The following is a 24,082-nucleotide window of genomic DNA, read 5'->3' on the forward strand; positions in this document are numbered from 1 at the left end:
GGGAGTTCAAAAAAAGCCAGAGCTAGAAAAGCAAAGCATGCACCGAGCAGTGCCGCAGCGGCAAGAGCGTGCTGGCACGGGAACTGCCGCAGGTTTCCAAACCGCTCCCTCAGCACCCCAGCCCCGCGAGCAGGGACCCTCCGCTCGGGGGGAGCCAGATCCCTCACGGGGGGGCTTCACCTTCTGCTCCCACCCCGAGGGGCTGTTTTGGAGAGAGCCGGCACCTGGAGGGCCAGAGCCCAAAGGGTGCGAGGGTGACGGAGGCAGCCGGGCGTGGGGAGGGCAGAGCCGCTTCTCCGGCTGCCGGGGGGGGCCGTTTCACCTTGACCGGTGCTTTAGAAGGTGCCAGAAACTGGAAATTCGGGATATCATTCTTGAACAAGGCTGAAGTCATTTTACAAAGAGACTATTTTTGTACCACAGAGACAGGGATGACAAGATCACTGCGTATGCAGATGCTGAGAGACTTAAAACAAGAACGGTTAAAAAGAAGTTTGCCAAGACAAGAAAAGGCGCTCCTCCTCCGTCCTACCAGCGCAGAGCCGTCCCTGAAGAACAGGGCAGAAAAAGCTTTCTTTGGAGCAGAACTGAAAAATGCCATTAAGTGTTTTACTGCGCTGCGAGGCTCTGACCTTTCTAATCAGCGCTGCAGCAGATCCGTCATCCTCCGAGGGGAGGGATGTGTGCGTGTTCTGAGGATGTGAGCCCAAAGGAGGGCTCGGAACGTGAGCCAGGGGAGGAGAGGAGCAGCTGTTGGCTTTGAACTGGTACCCTGCAAGCTCTGACCCATCAGAGCGGCTTCTGCTTCTCAACTTGACAGCACGTTTCTGGTCTGAAATGAGCCGGTGCAATATTGCATCCCTGACTTACTGCATCCCTGACTTGCAGAGCAAACCTCGCAGCCCCTGGCTTCCCCCAGAACCGCACGCACCTCTAGTTGCTCCTACCGACGCTGGCCCCGGCTGTCCCACCGCGGGCACAGGCGGCTGCACGCAGCCTGCGGCTCTGCGGGCCCGGGCTGACAGCAGCTCAAGCTCTCCTGCTCTCCCAGGAACGCAAGGAATTTGATTCATAAGTGCGTAATCAACTCGTGGCCTTCGAGGCACTCTGAGCGCAGCCCAGCCGGGCTCTTTTTCAGGCTCAGCAATCACCTGTGCCTTTCTTCAGGGTCATACCTACCACCGCGCTCGCTGAATGACCGCTTCGATGTAGTGTATGCTTTCCCGCTGAACCCTGATGGAGATGCCGATGCAGGAGCCGCCACCGCTTACCAGTTACGTGCAGGCGGGCAGCTGGTGGCATCGATCAGACTGACAATTTATTCACTGCTCCTAGTAGTCAGGAATCCGTTTGCTCTTTCGCAGCAGTCTGTCAGGAGGGCGCTGGGCAGGGGCTGGTCAGACAGCAGCAAGCCGAGGCGTGAGCGCAGAGCGGGGCGAGCAGAGCGGCAGGGCAGCGCAGCACCGACTGGCGAGCAAGGGCGTTTTGCTTCAGCTATTTCTCATGCAAAGTCCACGTCCTGGCAAGGGCAGCAGCCTCCTGTCGTACCCAGAATTGCAAACGCTGTGCTGGATGCCGCCTGGGCTTTTATTTACTTCTGCACTAAATTCAGCTTTGCCTGGCTCAGAGGGAGCGCAGGCATCGCCTCTCGCTGGGGCAGGGAGGAGGTGGGAGGCAGAGGGAAGACCAGACCCTTCCTCAGGCCCAGCAGTCTGAGCCATAAAACATTTTTAAAACATGTCCAGCTCACTTGGGTTCATCTCTAAAATAAGTCATATATGAAGGGCACTTAGATTTCTTCCGCGGGCCCCAGCTCCCATCGCTCCCCCGGAGCACCCCGCTGCTTGCCCTTCAGCAGAGCCCGGCCGCCCCGCTCTCCCCGGGGAGGCAGGCAGCCCAGACCTGCACCCATGGGGCCGATGCTATTTTAATCCTTTGTACCGTCAGAATTTCCTGGACTCTACAGAACAGCTACAGAGGTTTGATTAAAAATTATGCACCCCTGCTTTCCCCACCTCATTGCAGAGAAAGCTTTAAATTATCTCTTCCCGAGAAGAATTAACACAGTTCATGTGAAGAGACTAGTTTAAAGTGAATTTCATAGCAATTTAAGCAGCTTGATAGCAGAGCAAATACAACACAGCAACAGCACTCCAGGCAGTGGATGTAAAACCAAAACCCTTGCATTTGGTTCCCACGTTTTCCCTGGGGAAAATCCTCCCCCCGGTACGTAAGGAGCGACTCACAGCCGAGGGACAGAAGTGGCCTAACAGCGACTCTAAAGGTGACACTGGAGAGAAAAGCCCGTCCTCCCCTCCAGGGCAATAACGGTTTGTAAGAGGCCGTGTCAGGGACGTGAGAGACAGCAGCCTCTTACTGTGCAAGTTCTTCTTACTGAAGCCAGGAGGTGGCAGGGAAGATGAAATGAAGACAACTGCAGCCATCAGAGTCAGGGACCCCCGCTTTTGGCAAGGACAGGCTTTTGGCAAGGACAGGCTTTTGGCAAGGACAGGCTTTTGGCAAGGACAGGCTTTTGGCAGCGCTCCCCTGCCCTGTCCTGTTCAGGCCCTGCAGCCAGGAGCTGCTGCCCTGGGGATGCACCTCCTGCATCGTCCCACCTGCTTGCACAGGGCTGGAAAAACGCCTTTGGTGAGAAATAGCTCCAAGTCCCAGCAAAAACCAAGCAAGGAAGTTAAGGAACAAGTGAACAAGAGTGATGGGTCTTTGTCTCAACAAAAAGAGCCACGATAAACCATAGAGACTCCACTGAAAGAAGGTTACACACAAGAGGAAAACAGGTCCTGTTCAAGGCAAGGCGGCAAAGGTTTGGGCCATCTTTTCTATCAATACCATAACTCCGTGGAAGCCTGCGTCAGCACGCCACATTTTAAAGATGATTGACACTGCTGCACCAGTGAGCGATACCAAAACTATTTTTCTATCATTTACAGTGTTACAGCCACAGAAAACCTTGCACAGCACAGGCCCTGAGGGCACAGCAGCGGGATGCAGGCAGCGGGATGCAGGCAGCAACTCTGCCCGGACCTTGGCCGTGGAAGGGCAAGCGGTCCCGGAGCACAGCCAGCAACACACCAGCAGCTACCGTGTCTGTGGGCACGAGCATCGCGGCTTGGGCTGCTTCCACATCAAACACACGGCCACAGATAAAGCCTGCCCTCGACAGCTTGCCTTGACAGCTTCCAGCAAGTTAATACATTTTTATTGACAAAAGATCTCATCTGCTAGTCAGGCAACTGCAGAGGGATACGGATGACAGTTACTCTTCTCTTGCTGCTGCCAACACCAAATAAGATACACTCTCTTACCGAGCAGCAAAAAAGCGCCAAACTCAGCTCTTTTCCCTGAGCAGTGTTAACATCTCAACATAATTTAGAAACGTTATCTTTCACATGCCTTGAGAGGCATTTTATTATAGCGTAAGCCCTCCAGGAGAACGGGGCTCCTGCAGCGCTTTCCCTGCACCTGCAGCCTCCTGGTTGCCCGAAACAGCACAGAAACCCCCTGAAACACCTCCTGCCTGCAGGACGCTTCATTTCTAGACCCCCTCGGTGCCACCCACCTCACTGCCCTCCCGATGGTTCCGCTCTGCACAAACCCAGCTCAGACCCAGCCAGCAGGTCTCCGGAGCCACAGGCAGGGCACGGACCCAACCACCCTTCTCCGAATCCCTCCTAACTGTCCTCCTAACTGGACACACACACCCCGAGAAAACGAGAGAAGACTTTTCAATTACAGGGCTGAAGGCATGTGCAGGCTGGCAGGAGAAAGAGCTGGGCTCTGGCGGAGCCAGGGAAGCACCAGAAGGTGCTGGGAGGGAGCAAGGCAGATACATCTTCATCCCACGGGAACCATCACCGGCTGCCTGCGCCGGCAGCGCCGGCAGGAGCAGCGAGCATGTGCCCTCGCGCAAGGGGCAGATGGCATACCGTGAGAGCTGGAGAAGTTAATTAGCAAGACAAAAGAAAGCAGCAAGTTGCAGCAAGGCCGTGAAGATCTGCTTGTGCACCAGACCCAGGGGCATCCCAGAGGTACGTGAGATGCGAGGAGAGGTCAGGGTCCTGCTCTCTAAGGCAGGACCTGGGCAAGAGGGTGCTTGGTGCCTTCAGGAAGGTCCTGGCTCAACGGGCACGTCTGGAGGAAGGGAAGGCAGCTGTGCATCCCACCTCCACCCTCCGACAGGCAGAGCCCGCTTGCTAACCCCGTGACGCTATCCTGTGCAAAGGGACTACCCCGCAGCAGGCGGCCCTTCCCACCGGCGGCGATCCCAGAAAGCAGAAACTCGAAGCAGCTGCACCACTTAGACACTCACAAGTCTATGGGGCCTGATGAGATCCACGCGAGAGTACTGAAGGAACTGGCAGAAGTGCTCACCAAGCCCCTTTCCATCATTTACCAGCAGTCCTGGCTCACTGGGGAGGTCCCAGTTGACTGGAGGTTAGCAAACGTGACACCCATCTACAAGAAGGGCTGGAAGGAGGACCCGGGGAACTACAGGCCTGTCAGCCTGACCTCGGTACCGGGGAAGCTGATGGAGCAGATCATCCTGAGTGCCATCACACGGCATGTAGAGGATAACCAGGGGATCAAGCCCAGCCAGCATGGGTTCAGGAAAGGCAGGTCCTGCTTGACCAATCTGATCTCCTTCTACAACAAGGTGACCCGCCTAGTGGATGAGAGAAAGGCTGTGGATGTTGTCTATCTAGACTCCAATAAAGCTTTTGACACGGTTTCCCACAGCTTTCTCCTGGAGAACCTGGCTGCTCATGGCTTGGACGGGTGTACTCTTTGCTGGGTAAAGAACTGGTTGGATGGCCGGGCCCAAAGAGTGGTGGTGAATGGAGTTTACTCCAGTGGGCGGCCGGTCACAAGCGGTGTTCCCCAGGGCTCTGTGTTGGGGCCAGTCCTGTTCCATATCTTTATCAATGATCCAGATGAGGGGATCGAGTGCACCCTGAGTCAGTTTGCAGATGACACCAAGTTGGGCGGGAGTGTTGATCTGCCTGAGGGGAGGAAGGCTCTGCAGAGGGACCTGGACAGGCTGGATCCATGGGCCGAGGCCAATTGTGTGAGGTTTAACAAGGCCAAGTGCAAGGTCCTGCACTTGGGCCACAACAACCCCATGCAACGCTACAGGCTGGGGAAGAGTGGCTGGAAAGCTGCCCGGAGGAAAAGGACCTGGGGGTTTTGGTCGACAGCCAGCTGAATATGAGCCAGCAGTGTGCCCAGGCGGCCAAGAAGGCCAGTAGCATCCTGGCTTGTATCAGGAACAGTGTGGCCAGCAGGAGCAGGGCAGTGATTGTGCCCCTGTACTGGGCACTGGTGAGGCCGCACCTCGAATGCTGTGTTCAGTGTTGGGCCCCTCCCCACAAGAGAGACATTGAGGGGCTGGAGCGTGTCCAGAGAAGGGCAACGGAGCTGGGGAAGGGTCTGGAGCACAAGGCTGATGGGGAGCGGCTGGGGAAATGGGGTTGTTCAGCCTGGAGAGAAGGAGGCTGAGGGGAGACCTCATCGCTCTACAACGACCTGACAGGAGGGTGTGGAGAGGTGGGGTCGGTCTCTTCTCCCAGGTAACAAGTGATAGGACGAGAGGAAATGGCCTCAAGTTGTGCCAGGGGAGGTTTAGACTGGATATTGGGAAATTTTACTTCACTGGAAGGGTTCTCAAGCCTTGGACCAGGCTGCCCAGGGCAGTGGTGGAGTCCCCATCCCTGGAGGGATTTAAAAGCCGTTTGGATGAGGTGCTTAGGGCCATGGTGTAGTGGTGGGCTTGGCAGTGTTAGGTTTACAGTTGGACTCGATGATCTTAAAGGTCTTTTCCAACCTATACAATTCTGTGCTAATTTTCAGGTAGTACAAATGGCATCTTCATTAATTCTGCTCCTGCTCTCATTGCTAATTGTTGCCAGCCCACGTTTGCCCAAATGCTCTAGAGAATAAACCAAACTTGGAAAAGTGGAGTGACCCTCTTTGCACCCTGCTACAGGTGTCAGCTTGGGATCCGACGATGCTGTGCACAAAGGGATAACGACCACGTACTGATGCTGCGGAGACAGCTTCTGACTCTAATAACACCTGTATGACCCACACCCTGGGAAGCTTCTCTCTTGTTCTAAAAGAGAGTGGCAGCAATGCTGTCATCGGTACATCAACTCTGGAGCCTGGAGGGAGAGGAGGAGCCCAAGACAAAGATGAAATGATTCTGCCTCCAGCAAACCAAGAGTGGAAAGACCAAAGGTGCCATCGCGATAGCATTACAGAAATCCTCTCCTAAAACTGCAAATGGCGGAAAAATTAAATCAAAATGAAGCTACATTGGCCCGTTACCTTCCTAGAGCAACTCTGATCTTTATTAATGCATCCTGATTAGATGACCTTTAACAGAATAATGCAAAGAAGGTCATTTTAATGATTATTTTGTCTACAATTTAAATAATTATACATTCTACTAATAGCTCCGACTATAATTAGGTTTGCCAACTGCATTACATTACACATGCCTGACTTCAGCTCCCGAAGACCTTGCCATATTTCAGAAAACTTCAGCTCGCACAGCCACGCTAGCTCTGCTCCTGCGAGCAGGAGAGCACGGGAGCGGCAGAGCTCGCAAGGAAAACCAGCGCAGTTTAACACTGGAACTGGGGGCTTTGGGCTGGCCGACCTCGCCAGAACTGCTCGCCAGTTTTGACTTTGGGCATGCAGGGGAGAGACCACAGCCTGACAGCACGTGAATGGGAAAGCTGTGGTGAAGCCCAGACCTTCTGGAGAATCGCACGCCCACGCGGCGGGGGGAGCCCAGCCCAGCCCTCATCGCCCGCGCTTCAAAGCTCAGCACAGCACCCATTCGGACCAAGTTAGGGAGGTAAATGGTACAAATGGCATTGCCCTCAGCTAGCCAGTACTGCGTAACAGGCACGCTGTCCTCAGCAATGCCGCTGCCCAGAACACAGACCCACTGTCACGTCTGCAGCCATAAAAAAAAAAAAATCCTGCCATGACTTAAGAGCAATCTAGCATGAAAGCAGCCCTGGTGTCTTCAGTACCAGCAATTATAGCTGTAGCTTCATTCTCTACTGCAAGAAGCAATTAATTTTTTTTTTCCTTTTTTTTTTTTTTTTTTACTTAGAGGCCCTATCATCGCTGTATAATTAGTCCTTCTCTCCTAGATGGAAGATTCCTATTCGGTAGGCTTTACCAGGTTAAACAGACACACGCTCTCGCTCTCCTCAAGGAGGTTCAAACACAACCAGATCAAACAGAAAACTGCTCCAAAGTAGGACTAGTCAACGGTGACAGAAAGAGACTTTGACATTTCACTGATCTCCAGTTATTTTGTTATGCTCTGAAAAGCGTAAAACGCCAGCCTCCCCCCAGGGTTATCGGCTTGGTACACGCACAAGCCACCACCCCATAAAGCACTTACACACATACTTAACTTCAAAGAGAAGAGTTTTAAGCAACTAGTGTTACTCAGGTGTTTAAAATTAAGCATCCATATACACCATAAGCACTTTACAGGATGCAAAACGTCTCAAGTAACTATCAAGTACTACAAGATACAGACATCAAGGAGTAAAGTTAGACAATTTTTTGCCTTTAGTATGGTTTTTTCCCCTGGGCTCCATGACGAGCCTACTGGACTAGAGCAGCTCTGGGGATGACAGCCAGCAGCCAGCTGGCGTTAAAAGCTCCAGCCCCGGCTGGGGTCTGGCTGGAACTGCAGCATCTCCCCCGGCAGCCCCAGCCAGAGCAGCCTCTCCCAGCCGCCGCTCCGCGCTGCCCTGCGGATGCCGAGGACGGGGATGCCATGGCGCTGAACGCATCTCTTCCCTCTCCAGCTCAGCGAAATCACGCGGCCCACTGTAAGGACGAACACACTGCAAGGTTTAAACAAATGCAATAAAATTAAACTCATTCTTTCTGCAAGATTTCACTGGATATTAATATCTGCGAAAGGAAAGACAGTTACCAGACTGCTGCACCGACTGAAAAAATGCATAGCTATAACTGGTACAACCTAGATGCTACCAGTGTTTGGCATAATTATAGGTCGCTCTGGATTCATGCCGTGGCTATTAGCAACGACAGAGCAGAGGAAAACTCGAGCTTTGCATCAGTTCAAAATGAAGGCCCTGTCCTCGGCTCATTCCCGAAGTAGACCGGACATTGCTGTTTGCTGAAGTGGTTTTCCCTCTCCTGATTCAAAGCTCCTTAAGGACTATACTGCTGTAAGAAGCTTGATTGCCAGTGCAGAAGGAACGAAGTCTGCCCTGCACGCACCCCCCAGTTACACCCCTGCTGACAGTTGCGCAAGGGTACAAACCAGAGGCTCTCCCAGAGGGCTTTGCTAAATGGCAAAAAAATCCAGCTACAAAAGGGCCATTTTTGCTCCCTGCTTTATGTCCCAAGCATCTGCATTCCTCTCTCCGCTTTCAGAAATTATGTATTAAAAATTAACGCCAACTGGGCAGCTTCGACCTGCCTGCTCGATGAGCCACAGTGGCAAGTCTCACCCAGCAATAACAGCAAGCAACAGAGAATTCGGTCAAGGGCCTTTACGCCTGCCCTGGTATCAAGTGGTGCCTCTCAAAATGTGACAGCTTAGATTTAATTTAGACCTTTCCCTTCTCCAGCAGAGGCTGCCCACAGTAACCTACAGCCGGCCAGACAGCCACAGGGCGGGAGGAGACATGCATGGGAGAGACCTGCTGGTCAGGGGCCAAGGGGCCGCGCTCGGGGAGCGGGACCAGGCTGTCCGAGGGCTCCTCGCTTGTCCCAGCTTGGACAGGGCTGGTGGGGAGAAAAAGAAAAGCATTGCATCCACCTTCGGCCAGAAACCCTGCACAGAAACAGGCGAAGCATCTCCCCGGTACCTGCTGCCTCTCCTGCCTGCTGCGAGCTGCTATCCAGATGATGAGCAAGGATGAGAAAGCGGTGCCGGGGCGGGCAGGCTGCCCAACGCCTGAGCAAAGCTCCGGAGGCGGCATCTGGATCGCAGCCGTCCCTGCTCTCCCGCTGCCAACCTCATCTTCCTTGAGCAAGGTTAAGTGGTTTCAGCGGTTCCATCTCCCTCTGCCCTGATCGCCTTCGCTGGCACCTTTCTGCTGGTTTCGCACCACACCAGGGACGGTTTCCAGCTCTGCCACCCGAGGCACCCGCAGCGCCCCACAGCACCCACCCAGCCGCTCCCAGGACTGCTGCAGCAGCAAGGGGCCACTCGCAGCTGTGGGGCCAGCAGCCCCCTCGCCCGCTGCCGTCACCCTCTCTGGGTGCCCACAGCCACCCAGCCCCGCCACCAGCCCAGCCAGGGACGGGAGCCTGGGGGCTCTGCTCAGACAGCAGCTCCTTCTCTGGTTACGTTGCACCTAAAGCAGCCTTATGAGTAAGATTTCACCTCTGCATGCACAAATACCTAAATACATATCTAAACATCTATATTTTTGGATATACGACATATACCTCTTGTAACCTGAATCAGGTCTGCAGGGTGCTAGACCCGTCAGTGGGTTTTGCTGCCATTTTCTTTATGTGTTTTAGATGACAGAGAATAGAGGAGAGAAAGCCTGAGTGTCAAAGCTAAATCCACGTGGCCAGAAGGAATCTCACAGCGTGACGTTACTCAGCAGCAAAGGTCGTTGTAAAACCTCCAGCACTGCTGGCTGCACGATGGAGGGAGCCCGACACGGGCCTCGCTGCCCGGCAGGCACAGGGCAGGCAGCGCCGGGGCAGGGGCTCTGCCACGTTACCCACGCCCCGAGCGTTGGCACTGGGCAGAGGGACCTGGGCATGTGCTTGCAAGCTTCTTAGCTTGCCTGGATGGCCAAACTCAACTGTAAGGGAAGGGCAGAAAGTAGATCACTGTCTACCACCCTTACCTCGTTGCCCCGTGCCTTCTCCGGTTCTCCTCGCCCTCTTACAGCAGGCACCCACTGCAGAGGAGCAGCAGCAGAGGCAATGAGTGAAACTATCCAGAAAAAAACAGAGGCGTGAAGGCGAGCGGTGCAAAGCCATCGCTTCCCTCTCATGCAACTCCACCCCTTTGAGCGACCCGCTCCGGAGAAGCGTGCTGGGACAAATGCTGGGACAAAGGCACACAGAGTGCGCACATGTGCACGCTCACGCACAGACCTTGTCACTGCTCCCCTGCACGGATCCTGACTGTGCCCCTTCGGCACAGGCCCGAAGCATCCAGAGATGGAGACAGGGATGCTTTTATCCCAGTCAAGCCCCATCCCAGGAGCAGAGCGATGGAGCCTTGTCCTTGATCGCCTGTGCCTCACTCCCTGCAAGCAACGCTCCCAGCAGGCAGCAGCTCCTGCCCGTGCCTCCGCTGGAAGATCCTGCTTGCTCCAGGCACAGCAAAGCCCCCGGGGCCTTGGGTCCTGCAGCCCGACACCAGTGCCACCCTGTCACCCTCCCCTCGGGTTTGCTGTACCACCGGAAAAGCGCCATCGGTGCCGCAGCTGCTCCCACAGAGGCTGTGCAGGACGGAGCTGCAAACACCCGGCTGCCACGGTTCAGGCAGAGGGTACGGCCGTCACCCGGGGCCAGGAACAAACCCTGCCGACTGCTTTGGGGTCAGGGTGTCCAGACAGGACCCCTGCAGCCTCTGCTGACCTTCAGGTTCATAAAGATGTGTTATGGACTAACAGTCTGCAGGACCCAGAGTATTCGTGGATGCATTAGTCTCTCTTGGGTTGGCATCTCTATTGCATCTCCTTTTCCCCTCCACTAACTAATTTTTAAGGTTCAACAGCCACCAATACACCACAATTAGCAGTAGCCCCTATGGGGAAGAAAGCCTTCAGTGAGGAAAGCGATAGTCATACGCAAAGTGCCCGGAGCGGGGGTTGAAAAACCCCACGTAGTATCTTGACTAATCATCTGGTGGGAAGTGGAAATACAACTGGGCTTATCAAACTGTGCACAAGCCCAAGTCTGAAAGCAGCCTTTCTTGGGGCTGCTCCCGCAGCACCCCCAGCAGCCACACCGGCAGCACATGGGAGCAGGACCCAGGCTGCTGCGGGACCTACCTGGGAGAGCTGGAAGACACCTACCAGGGCAGCTCCGCCTGTGGGAAACAGCCCAAAGCTTCATTATCAGCTGGCTACAATTAACACTCTGCCAGGCATCCTCTCTGGAGGTGGAGGAGCGCTGTCAAGTAGGCTTCAGCACGCTGGAGGCACCACGCTGTGCACGGGGCTGGGGGGCTGCAAGCACACGCGCCCTGAGAAATCTGACATCAGGGGCTCAGGGTCAAAACAGGGTTTTACGCAGTCAGGTCCCTCGATCAGCCACAAGCTGGGCGCTGGGATAAAGTCACCGCTTTGCTAGAGCCAGAGCAATGACCAGGTTCAAGGGCAGTTCTGGGGACGTGGGGGGTGTCAGGCACCATCCCACCCCGTCCCCCTGCCCGGGGTCCCCGGCAGCTCGCGGCGGAGCTGCCCAGCAGTTCTTTAGGACCAAAGCCCAGCCAGATTTCTCAGATCCAACCCAGAAATGCCCCAAACCCAGCACGCTCATACAGGAGGAGAAACCAGACAAAAAGGGAAGCCAGCAAGCCTGCCCTCTGGTTTGGCTGGGAAAAAGAAACGCAGTTTTGGCGAAGGATCCCAGACCACCGTGACCCACGCTCAGCCCTTCCCCTCCACGTCCCCCCACGGCCTCTCCTCGCAGCGTCTGCCCGAGGAGCACAGGCAGCCCCTGCCCACGACTCCCTGCCCAACGCTGCACCTGAACGGAGCTGACCCCCAGCTCTCCCCCGTTCAGAGCCGTCACGGCCCTTCCCTGCCAGCCTCGCCCCTGTCCCCAAAAGCTCCCGTTTGTCACAACCACGGCACGCAGCCCCGTTGCGGGCAGGGCGACTTGACAACATGCGTTTAGCCTCCACCTTCAGCTGCCTGTTACACTGCCTGCTCCCACTGGTTCTATTTTTAAGGGTGAGAGTTGTGGTGCACTGTCGTTTCCCCAATTCGATCTCTTTTCTCCTAGCAGTTCCCCAAATTAGCTAGTTTCCACGGTAAAACACAAAAACTGCCAGACAGACCTGAAAGGCGCTGGCAGAACCGTGCCGAGGAGCCTAAGCCAGCTCAGCTCCGCTGCTCCAGCTCTCCCACTCGCCCCCGAATGCCCGGGGATTCACCGGGAAACTAAGTCCTTGTGAAAATAAGGATGGGGACTTAGTGGGCATTTGGGTGGTTTTCTGCTTTTTAAAGACCAGCAATATTGTTTTCCAAAAGTCACACCTAAACTGGTATTTCCCAGTAACTTTGCTGCCCTTGACGATGCTGCCCGGCCAGTTCTGTGTTTTCTGAGGAAGTCAGAGCAAACGCAGCAACGCCGACCATGCAGATCACAAGCAAGCATGAAATGTGCCTGCAGTGGTTTTTTTTTCCTTGAGAAGACCAACCATATAGATTGGTTTAAACCTGCAAGGCAATACCAAGCAGACTGTGCCTGCTTTTAGCAAGAAGCCCCTGGGGCGAGGAGCAGGGATGCTGCAGGCGAGCGACCGAGAGCCCCGACCCCAGGTAACGCTGAACAATCGCAGGGCAACACGGGACCGACACGGAAATAACAACGTGGGGCAGGGATGCCTTTGAAAAAAGTAATGAGCTGAGGAGGAAGGAGGACCGGCACAGTCCCCGGGACTGACTCTGGTCTAGCAACACGGTAGGCATCTGTTAAACGACAGCCAGTTCTTTCAGATATTTCACTTGTGACCAAAGGAATTGATCAAGATGTTGAAGCAAGCCCTGTCTCTTCAGCTCAGGGCACACTGGCCAAAGCCTTAAAGCAGCTTTTTAGCACTTAGTGCTTCATGCATGTTAATTAACCCCAAACCTAAAACCTCGGTTCAGGTGGCAGACCCTGGAAACGTCACTGGGGAAACTGAGGCTGCGACACAAGGGACAAAAGGGAGATGGGGCAGGCTGCAGACTCAGCCCCAAGCTGAAACGTCTCTGCACTGCCATACATTCTCCCTGCTCTGCTGAGAGCAAGTTACTGGATGATTTGAAAGTGTTTTAAGTGTCTCGAAAACATATGAGAGCCCAGTCAACTACAAATAACAATGAATTAGAGAGGCACAGAAGTGTCACCAGCCAAGAAAGCTGGAGGAGCTTCATCTCCAAACTGCTGTGGAAGAGAGTGATCCACAAGCCACCGCGCTGCGCCTTCGCTTGAGGCACCGGAGCAGGTACTTACATCCGAGGCAGGGCCTTTATCAGCACCAGGGCAGGAGAAGGTAACGAATTCATGGCACCGCTTGTGCACGACGAAGCAGCAAACTGCAAAGAGAAGACAGCGACAGTGTCAAAGCTTAAAAAATAAAAAGCTATTATGTCTGATTTATGAGAAGAGACATCCAGGACTCTAAGCAGGTTTCTTTAGGCAAACTTGTGGCAGATTTTTAAGCCTTATTGAATATCGTCAACTGGACCAGGCATTTCAGTAAAACTAAGCAGAAACAAAATGTTGAACGAACGTCAAAGGAGGGCTGGGAACCCTTATGTTCGCTTCGAACACTGTCACTCACTGCACACACTCTGAGGTCACCGCCGTGTATAAAAAGAGGGAGAATCTGGCATTTGCGGGTATCTGAGCTGAAAAGTGCATGTGTCCAAAAATAGAAGATTGTACCGATGGGAACAGGTGGGCAATTTTCCTCCCACAGCTCTGCTTTTCTTCAGCAACTCCACAGCCTCCATTTGCCAGACCAGAAGACACGTACGTCTTCCTCCCCTCACGCACGCATGTCGATGACAAAGTCACCCTTCTGGGAACAGCGCAGGAAAACTAATCCCAACACGCCATTACCCAGACTTTCAAGCATGAGTATCCAGAGCTAAATCCACATCCCTTAAACCACCAAACCCTTATAGTACATGCTAATCTGAAGCTGCCGGCAGTATTCTTGCAGTCTGTGCAGTCAAAGCGCTGTACTTAAAGGCTAATTTTTTCCCTGAATGCCAAATAAGCACCTTACTTCCAGTGACAGACCTTAAAAAGGCCACTCGGCACTGTAGACAACTTCAACGGACAGCCCAGGTCCTTCTCTGAGGGTCTCAGCCCACCTCACCCTGCAGCTGGAGGTGGCACTACTGCTTTGGGAAGCTGGGTTGCTGCTCCAGGGCCGGGGAACGGAGGCACCACCTCGCACCCCACGTCACCTCCTCCTGGGTGCCAGCCCCCCAGGTCCAACCGTGCTCTGCACCGCATCCGCACCGCGCCCCATCACCGCATCCGCACCGCGCCCCATCCCAAGGGATGGGACCTCAGCTCCGAGGCAACGCCGTGCGTGACGGGAGCCCGTGCAGGAACGGAGCAAAGGGAACAAGTGCTGATTTTGTGAACAAAGCAACGCCGTGCAAAGGCTGCCTTCGTCGGGGGAAACCCAGGCACCAAACTCAGCTCTGTCTCAGGGGTCTCTTATTTGCCAGATCCTTTTCCCCGAGCGCCGTCGTTACACTAAATGAAAGAGCAACTGGAAGATGAGATGCAGTCTACCAGGGTTCAGAGAAATTGAGCACGTGAAACAAATTGAGCAGTGCAAAAATGAAGTAGGTTTCAGTTGCATCAATATCAGACTTTTCCTAAGGAACAAGGAAAAGGCAAGTGATGTTTGCCATTAAACTCACAATCCCTTTATTGTGCCCTGCCACATGAGCTTTAAACTCGTTTTCCTTTTCACATTTTTCATTATGAAAAAAACAAACCCAGAAGGTTTGAGAGGCACAACTGCTGCCAAGAACCCTCTCCTCCTAGGACCTCTCACTTGCTTTTCTGAGTCTTACAAATAAACATTTTCTTGAAAACATTGCTCACCATTTCTGTCATTTGTATACAGAGACAGAAGCATCTGGGAAGCAGGAAGAAATCAGAACTCTATTAGCAAAGATTTGTCCTGAAGTGTGTCTATTAACTCAATAAGGCTCCGCAACACGCTGGAGGCACAGGCGCTGTCGGGAGGTTGCACGCTGATGCCAACATCTCGGCTGCCGTGGGGGGTTCCCAGCGGAGCCAGAATAATTTCAGCTCAACAGAAGAAACAAGATTGTTACTAGGCTGAACTTCCTAATGCCATTCCTCTGTGCCATATAAAAAGGCTGTTCAATGCAAACCTGAGTCTGAAGAGCAGGTAAAGGAAAGCAGGTCCTTTGGTGCTTCCCCAGCTCCTAAGAAGCTTCTGCACTTTGGGGACAGCAATATTTGTTCCTGCTTGAGGAAAATAACCTTCCTGCCTTTGGGGTGACAGAAGCTGGAGAAGGGAAGAAGCAGGAGTTATCCATATCGGTGTTCCCCCCAGTCATGGCTTGCGCACAGGTGACACCCGGTTGCAGGAGACCGCCTGGTTCTGCTTTGCACGCCGTGACCCAGGTGCTGGCAGAAGCTGCCCTCCCACCCCTTGCCCGGCACCGAGCATCCCGCCGGCCCTGCCCGTGCTGGAGCCTTCCTCCAGCTGGATGCGTCCAGGGAGGCCACCGCAGGTGGGCCAGGTTCTGCTCCGCAGGGCTTTGGACAACAAAGCCATTGCCAATCTCTTCCGAAAGGCATGACAGCCAACCAACCTGCCTGGCGTTACTACAGATTTCCTTGCCACGCTCTTCCCGTCTCCTAACCGCTCCTTCCTTCTCTCAACAGACCCACGTCACGCGGCGTGCCGCCTGTTCGCCCAGCTGATCCCCACGGCAGCTCCGTGGGAAGCCCTTCAGAACACAGGGCAGCCCTGCCAGCGCCCACACGACGCCAGCCCTGCCAGCAGCGCTCGTCGGGCTGAGCACACCCCGCCTAAGCAGCGCTGGGTGCAATGACAAATTTCCTGCAGTTCAGGTGCAGGCAGAGGAAAGCAGCCTCCCCAGACGCTGCCACCAGCTCCGCTCGGCGCTCGAGTTATGATGGGGATTAAAAAAAGTTCATTTCTGTCCCTTGTAATAGTGGCTTCACCACCTTCGCTATTTCTGTCTGTGCTCACTGCTTCACTTTCCGCACGCACCTCCCCTGAACACGGCAAGGGCTGGCTGTCAGTTTGGCTTTACTTTAGGGAAAGTCAGAAATCTGACTTTTCTGACTTTCTGACCTTCCTACTTTTGCTCTCACAGAAAGCCGTGGTGCTTTGCTTTCAAAAGCAAAGCTCCTGGATCCCCTCTGCGCCAGGGCCCTGCTCTGCCAGCGCATTGACAGGGATGCATCGCTCCCCGCAGTCTGCATTGCATAGGCAGGAGATGCAGCACGTCAGAGCTGTGGGTTTCAAACGCATTTAAAAAAAAAACAAAAAACCCACAACCAAAAAAAACCCCCCAAACCCAACACAGCCTGAAGTTCTGCTGTGCACAAGAAGAATCTGCAGGCTTTCTATACTCTGCTCATTACACATTTAATTTGACAGGCAGAGCTTAAGTGATGAGGGGAAACAAAGGGGGAATTTGAAGAAGCCACAGAGCCAAGCGATTGATCCTCACAGACGCGCGAGAGGACGACCGGAGCGAGCGAGGCGCACGTGTGTGCGCACACCAAGCCTGGGCGAGCTGCTGGCTCTTACCTCTCCAAAGACACTGTGAAAGCAGAACACACTCATTTTACATTTTCACTTGCATAAGCAGAAAAGGTGAAATGCCCATTTCTAGTGGCAAGAGAGACTAGAAAGCCAACGTCTGAGAAGCTCAAAACCATCCTAGATTTTCATTGCAGCCTCTTTCCCATATTCTTTTAAGGTTTCACTGAAGAGTTTAATTATTAAAGATGGCATTAAATATATACACACAGGTAGCACCTCCTGCCCTTTGAGCAGGGACCTAAAGAATACGCTAGAAATGCAGCATTTTCTCTTTGGCAAAATAATTGCCGTGTGTTCAAAACATTCATATTACAGTTCAATTAAGCAAATGACATCCGAGTCACTGCAAGTCATCTTTGTGGCAACTGAATATTTAGCAAGAATAGCAGGTTCTCCAGCAACCAACGTTAATACAGATGGTAAGGACAACCCGCTGGAAGATGGTGAAGCGTTAACACTTCCCTGTGCATCCAAAGCAAACGAGAGGCTCTCTGCTGACTGCAGCGCCGTGGGCTTTGCATCCAACGCTTCGAAGGAAGCTCTGCAAGCCTTGGAAAGATCCATTCAAACATTTCATGCATGCTTAGGTGAATAGTCAACCCATGCAAAAAAAGGGCCAATAGAATTAATCGTGTACAGGAGCTTAGGCCGGTAATCCTGCCTTAACTCCTAAACATGCATCCTACCCAACAGATGCGAGGAGATTTGACAGATCTTTCCTCCCGTGACTAATCCCGTGCGTTACGCTGGGAAGAGATTGCTCGCTTTCCACCCTGCCGAGCAGGAGCCGGGCGCTGGCTCTCCTGGTACCAGGACAGGCAGCCAGGCAGCCGTGGCAGGTCTGCCGGGACGAGCGCTGCCGTGCCACTCCTGCTTTCACCACACTTCAGCATTTTAAGCCTGTATCTTTGTCAGTTCAGGAACTACAGTACAAGCAGCAGCTTTCCCAGGTTGCTAATTAGACAGTCAATTTGTAAATCTTATTATACGGATAATAAAGTTATCAAATCCCACTGGTGAGCTACAAACATCCTGAGTCATTTATATAAAACCAAAAGGAAACATTAACCTTTACCATTTGCTATTGCATAATGCAAGAATGTTTACTGGCCCTAAATTCTTCTTTAGAGCTATCTGCATTGCAGGCATCTGGGGAGACATCTCTGTCTCGGCAAAGCAAAGGATACAAAACCCAGCAAAAGACAAGAGGCAGAGCCCTCGAGCTCAGTGACTCTCCGCAGGCTTACGAGACTTGCTGGAACACACATTTTTAATAGCAGCCCCAGGACAGTTTCTCAGATCTGGGGAGACTCGCACCGAAGCGTCAGGGCAAGATCACGCACCTCCATTCCTGTGATCCCCTGTGATCCTGATGCCGTTTTGGGAAGAAAGGTCTCCTAGAAAGTTGGTTTTCGGAGCTAAGAAACCACAATAGCAACAGGCTGTTTTCAAACCCTAGGAACTAGCCTCATTTTGAAGGATGAAAAGAGAGAGAATGCTAACAGTGTTGCCTAAATATGTGTGTGTATATATATATATATGCATGCTTAAAGGCTTCTTGGCCTAAACCACTGCTCAAAAATCCTCGAGAAAAACCATAAAGCAGTTTCCCAAACTGATCACAGAACCTGCCAACCAGAAAAAACCCATCAAAATGTATTCCAAGAGTATCAACACTGCAGAGCGCGCGTCCGGCTGCACCTCCAGCATGGGAAGGGACCTCCTGGGGCAGCGAGGGCTGCTAGGGCAGCTCAGCAGCAGGCAGAACATCCATCAGCTCCAGGCTGCTGACAGCCAGCCAAACCAGGCTGCTGAACGCAGGGAGACAGGCCAGCAAATTAAAGCTTTCTTTAACAGCATGTGGTCGGGAGCAGTCGTACGTTTGCATGTTTTGGAACAATGCTGCAAATTACTGCGGCAGACAGAAGCCCCTGGTACGTCCTCGGCAATGGCAGGAGGGACAAATCCAGCACTTGACTGCACTGCATGGAAATATTGCTGCAAGAAGCCGGGTAGAAGTCCCCTCATTGCTGAGGACTTTTGTCATCATGAACTCATGGCTGGTGGCCAAGAGGAGCTGCAAGCTGAACGCTGATCTTGGAGAGGACTTCCCTCCAGCACTGCCTGCCTCGCGGATGCCGTGGGCCCCTGCTGTAGGGTGAGGTCTCGCCCCAGTGCCTGGACCCCAGCAGTTGTCCTGTGAGTCAACAGGATAGAGCGAATAACAAAATCCTCAGTGAAAGTAAAAAATAAGAGAGGACAGACCTCGACGTTAACCAAAGCGCAATTAGAAAAGAGCAGGTGCTTCCAGCACCGTGAAGCAGCTCTGGGAGCAGCCAGGCAGGTTTAAGATACATCACCTCGACGTGTGGGAGAGCCGACGGAACAGCCAGCTCCCAACGCTGCGCTCGGAGAGCTGCGCAGGGCTCTGGCACCCCAAGTTATCAGCTGAGGACTGCTTAATGCACAGGGACCCGTCACGAGCATCCGAGTTAGTATGGCACTGGGCAGAGCCGCTAATAAGGAATTTCCTTGCAGCCTCCGCAGCTTGTCACTATGGTGCAGCCAGTCCTGCGGAAACGGAGAGCCCCCTCCGACACGCCCAGTAAAAGCAGCAAAGAACTCTTTGTCGGAGGGGACAGGGAGAGACGTTGCAGCACGACAGGGCCAGCACCTATGCCCCTCAAGGCTTGCCAGGACAGGCTGGGCAGCTGGCAGCCCTGGGCAGGGGGAACGCGCCCATCCACCCCGTGCTTTTGGGGGCTACGGAAGGAGCATGGTCCCCCTGTTCCTGCCTACCCTGCGCAGGGAGCAGCCCCAGCCCGTGATGCTGAAGCCCACCCGTGCGAGGGGCTCCCACGGCTGATAGCCCGGTGCTCTGCTCTTCTCCCACGCGGCAGGACAGGCAGGAGCAGGAGCAGTCCTAGCCACGCTGACTTCCCCCGCTGACGAGCCACGCAGGTATCACTGCCTTTGTCTCACCAGGTTTGTTTATCACGAAGACAGAGCTTGTTTGCTCTGCGTCGCCTGCACACGCACCTTCCCTCTCCTTCAGAGTATTTTCTTTTCTTCTGTTTACAAAATGTAAACAAATGCAAAAGAGTTTCCCCACCATATGCACCACAGCTCACCTCGCATGCTCCGTCTCCATTCAGATGCTTTCCCAAAAGCAGACAGTTGGGCAGTTTGCCCAAAGAAACAACAATGCCGAAAGATTTGCTCTTAGAATACTAAATCCTTCCCAGTCCAGTGGCTTCTGCCCAGGAAAAGCCCTTTATCAAAGCTTCAGGCTCCTTCTACTGGCATCAGACTACCTGGGGAGCCAGTGCAACGTGAGCCCCAGTGTTCCCAGGAATACGAAAGCCCAGAAAAGTCTCAGGGTTAGCGTTTTATTTGCAAACAACTCCAAATGCCTGACATTGCTGAGTCCGTCCTGGACAGCAGCACAGCAGCAGCAGATCCAAGCGCTGGAGCTGCATCTCTGCCCATGCTGTTACTGCCAGGACACACGTATGTCCAACGCAGCAGCCAGTCCTGCTCAGAGCCGTCTTTGGGGGCCCCATTTCTCCAGCATACTTTGACCTCGCTCTGGATCAGATTTTTGGTATGCTAGAGGCACGCTCGAGAGGGGAAAACTGCCTTGGCCCGTACCCTGGCCATGCTGCGTGGATCCACTCCAAGCTGGGTGACTGCAAAGGGTCACAGATGCTGGAGGGAAAGCAGAGGCGTTGGGCCACCCACATCTCCACACAGCCCAGGAAAGCCAGGAGAGCCCCAAAGCCGCCTCCAAGCCGCAGCAGTCCCGACACAAGCTCTTGGCCATCTACATGGGGCCCTGGCACCAGCCCAGAGCTAAGGGCTTAAAAACGCCAGGAGAGCACAAACCTGCAACGTACCTGGCAAGCAGAGCAAGGCTGGCTCGAGATGATAAATCATCTCCTGACCCCTGCACGCTATCGGCTCGGAGCCTGCCACATGAGATCTGATTAGCCTCATCTCCCACATGAAACGTCATTAGCTGGCAGGAAGGTATCCAGCCCTCCTCAAAAACCCAGACGCTGTGACAAATGACTTCCTGCAGGAATGAACCCTGCCTAGCAACTCCATGCTGCATAAAACAGCGTTGCCTTTTATTTGATCTCCATTTGTTGCTCTAATTTCATTGCATGAACTCCTTGTCCTGATGTTCTGAAGAAGGGGCTAATCGATTTTCCCCGAGTCCTTCATGAAATGAATAATTCAGGGAAGTCACCTCTAACGCTTCCCCTCGAGCACATCTCTTCCCAGCACACCCACTCCCGCTGCAGGGCAGCCCTTTGTCCACCTCCGCTGGGCCAGGGACCGCTCTGGAGGCACCGAGGACAGCCCCGGACACGGCACGTCAAATAAGGCAGACAGATGGAGAGTCAACAGAGCCAGAAGGATCAAGCAAGATTCATCTAAAAATCAAACCCAGGGAGGAGTTAAAACCTCCCCGGAGAGCTGACGGAGCCGTGCTTTAGCAGATGGTCCTAATATCATGAAGCTCGAAGATTATTTTGAGCGTATCTCGGTGCGTAGCTGCTCCCTTACAACCTGTGGAAATTCTTATTTAGATAACATTTCCACTTCCTAAACAACACGAGATTCAGGAAACGGCTTGGAATTTGGATTATCAAAACTGAAGAAAACAAAATAACCAGAAAAAGAAAAAAAAAGATATTTTTACAGGAGCTCTGTGTTGATCCACCTACGCTGGGCAAACCCACGGGGTCAGATGCATTAGCCCGGCTTTGCCCCAATGATGTACTGAAATGCACCACAGCCAGCAGTTGCCCACAATTTTCCATTGCCACGTTAAAAAAATAAGAGCTGCTACATCAAAGTCAGTGAAGCATGGTAATCATAAAATAAGGGGAAAGAAGATTTCCAGGAGGGGAAGTCCTGAATTTCTGACAGCACTTTACAGCTTTTAATCACTTACAGTACATAGAGAGAAGCTGAGCTAAAATTTGTGCTATTTGGATTTAATCCCCAGCTTTGGTTAAAAGCTTTCGGGAGTTCTCACAACACAACAAATATCTCCAGCTCCCCGTCAGACTTCAGCGGTTTTCCCCTTGTCAGCTCCAGAGAGACGCAGTAGAAACAACCGTGCCCTGTGAGTTTTGGGCTGCAGCTCTCCTCTACAGAAACCTGTCGGGAAACGGCTCCGGGGACCGGGACGACGAGGGGATACGGCAAGTCCAGGCTGATGCGCTGGTTGCGCGCGTTACTTTGGTCGTCGGACTCGAGGACGGCCGTGCCCACCTCCACCATGGCTCAGCAACCCCAAGGAACGACGAGCAACTTTTAGCCCTTGGAAGCCACCGGGCCTTTGCCGTTTGCACCGTTGGGCACACAGCCCCGGCAAGGCGACCTGCACAGCAGCATCCCGGAGTCGGGACCAGCAGGAAGGTTAACAGAGGGGACGGGGCAGAGGGGGAGACGCTGCCGATTCAAGCAAAAGATAAAGAGGGGTGCAGGAGGCAAGGAGTGCAAGAAGGCATTTCTGTACAGTTTAGGTTTCTTACAGAAAAAAGGAGAGCTGTTTTTCTTGGGGGGGAGGAGAAAAAGAGCGAGCGAGACAGCAGGCTTCTCTTCTGCGAGGTCTCGCCAGCCTTATTTCTCTAGAAGACTTGGATTGCCTGAACAGCTACAAAGATTTTCAATCCAAGAAAGCGATTCTTATTCAGACCAGTAAATTCTGCGCTACTGGTACAAAGAAGCCTTCATTACGAATTTGAAGAGGCCCAGCCTTGCAAATGAGTGCTGAGAAAGCTGTCATTCAGTGCCAGGAAGATAAAACTGTATTTCCTGGTATTCCTGGTAAAAGCAGCAGGAATTTTTTTTTTTTAAGATATGTAATCTTCCAGCCATTATAAAAACAATTGGCACTGCCCATTCCGCTCTCCGGCAGATCCCATCAGCAGTTCCCAAAGCAGGGACCACGTAAGACCCTACACCATGGGCAGGACTTTTGCCCATCGTTACTCAGCCCAGGCTGGCTTCTGGGAAGGGATGGAGCGTGGACACAAACATGTGCAGGATCAGGGCCTGCCACAGGCTCCACGAGCCGTCCCCGACCGAGCAGCCCCTTGGCCGACACCGTTTCCCCTTTTCGCAGGGAGAGGGGGATGCTCCTGCCCCTCTCGGCCCCCCAGGGCCCTGCCCCAGCGCCGTGGGAAGGGCTGAGCCTTCCAGGCGAGGAGCTCAGCGACGGGGATTACGTGCCCGAAGAGCAGGAATCCTCTCTTGTGTGCAAATCCTTGTTAGGGAAAGGGCAGACTGAAATATCCTCATTTATTTAGGCTCCTCGTCTGCCCGTACACCCGGTACCAGCTCCAGGCTTTTTGCTCACATCTCCCATTCACCCTACAGGGAGAGTTCCCCGTTCTCCAAGAGAACTGACCCCTCGCTCTTCTGCTTGCTTGCTGTTCGGGAAGGGAAGAGGGGCAACGCTAGCTATCGGACAAGGCTGTGTCTGAAGAGATCCAGCATCAAGCAAGAAGAGCCCGTCTCTTGGAGCCATCTCCCAAAGCCCACAATGCTGACCGGTCGGCAGCGCCTGCCGCTCTGTGCACCCACGCAAGGGCTGGCAGCTATTTCCAGAGACACAAAGACATTAATTTTACATTAGAGAGGCTCGCCCCGGCTCAGAGAACAGCTCAGAATTTAAATACTTCATCAGCATTTCTCCCGTACCAAGCTGTAACAGAGATTCACTTTCAGACTGAATAATTTAGCTCCGTGCACGCTTCTGGCTGGCGCGATGCACGAGGCAGCGGCCGTGGCTCTGCCGGCTGTGCCGGCAGGAACCAGCAGTGCCAGCAGCAGCTCGGTAAGCCCCGCCGAGCCCCCCCAGCCTTGACTGCACGGCCAGAGCCTGAGGCGGCTCGGGGAGGAGGCACTTCTCAGCAGCAGCATCGGGCAGCTGAGCTCAGCTCGCGCCGGGCTCTGGCACAGGCAGCGGGACTTGCCATCACCTCCAAAGCTGGGCAAGAGCCCGGGCTGTGCTAGCCTGGCTTTACCCCGTCTCAGATTCCTCCACGAATTACAAGTTAGAGGACTCCCCAGGAATGTTCCTGGGTTACTGATGCCCCAGGATGGGGAGGAAAATGCTTTCAGGTGCCGAGGGGTTTTGTGGGCAGGATCCGGGCTGCTCCTCACGCTGCCTCAGGCTGGGTATTTTGGAAGGCTCCTGCAGACGCTGTTGTCTCCTCCTCCCCTCTCTCCTCCTGTGGTTCATGGATGACTGAGCCTTTCAGCTTGTGCTGTCTGCACGCTCTGGTGCTCATCCGCATTTCCACAGCATCTCCCACCCATGGCTCAGCATGGCAGCACCCACCTAATTTCCAAGACCAGGCTGGCTCGAATGCAGCTGCCGAGCCCTTCCCCACCTCCGACAGACGAGACTCTCTGCTGCCCATGCCCCTCGCCACACCACCGCCCACGCTGCCGCAACGCAGGCAGGACACTGCAGAGAGCTCTCGA

The 24,082-nt window shown here is 53.7% G+C and overlaps 1 protein-coding gene across 2 annotated transcripts in view; it reads right to left on the reverse strand.

Annotated features, from left to right (window-relative positions):
* PRKCB (protein kinase C beta) overlaps positions 1-24,082 on the reverse strand; it is a 135,385-nt gene that overhangs the window by 68,640 nt on the left and 42,663 nt on the right. For both annotated transcript variants that reach the window (XM_072878120.1, XM_072878119.1), the window contains exon 3: positions 13,225-13,307. In XM_072878120.1, the coding sequence (XP_072734221.1) occupies positions 13,225-13,307 (83 nt within the window). The remainder of the gene's footprint in view (positions 1-13,224; positions 13,308-24,082) is intronic.

This window comes from Ciconia boyciana, chromosome 13 (assembly GCF_034638445.1).
Source record: "Ciconia boyciana chromosome 13, ASM3463844v1, whole genome shotgun sequence".
NCBI classification, from domain to species: Eukaryota; Metazoa; Chordata; class Aves; order Ciconiiformes; family Ciconiidae; genus Ciconia; species Ciconia boyciana.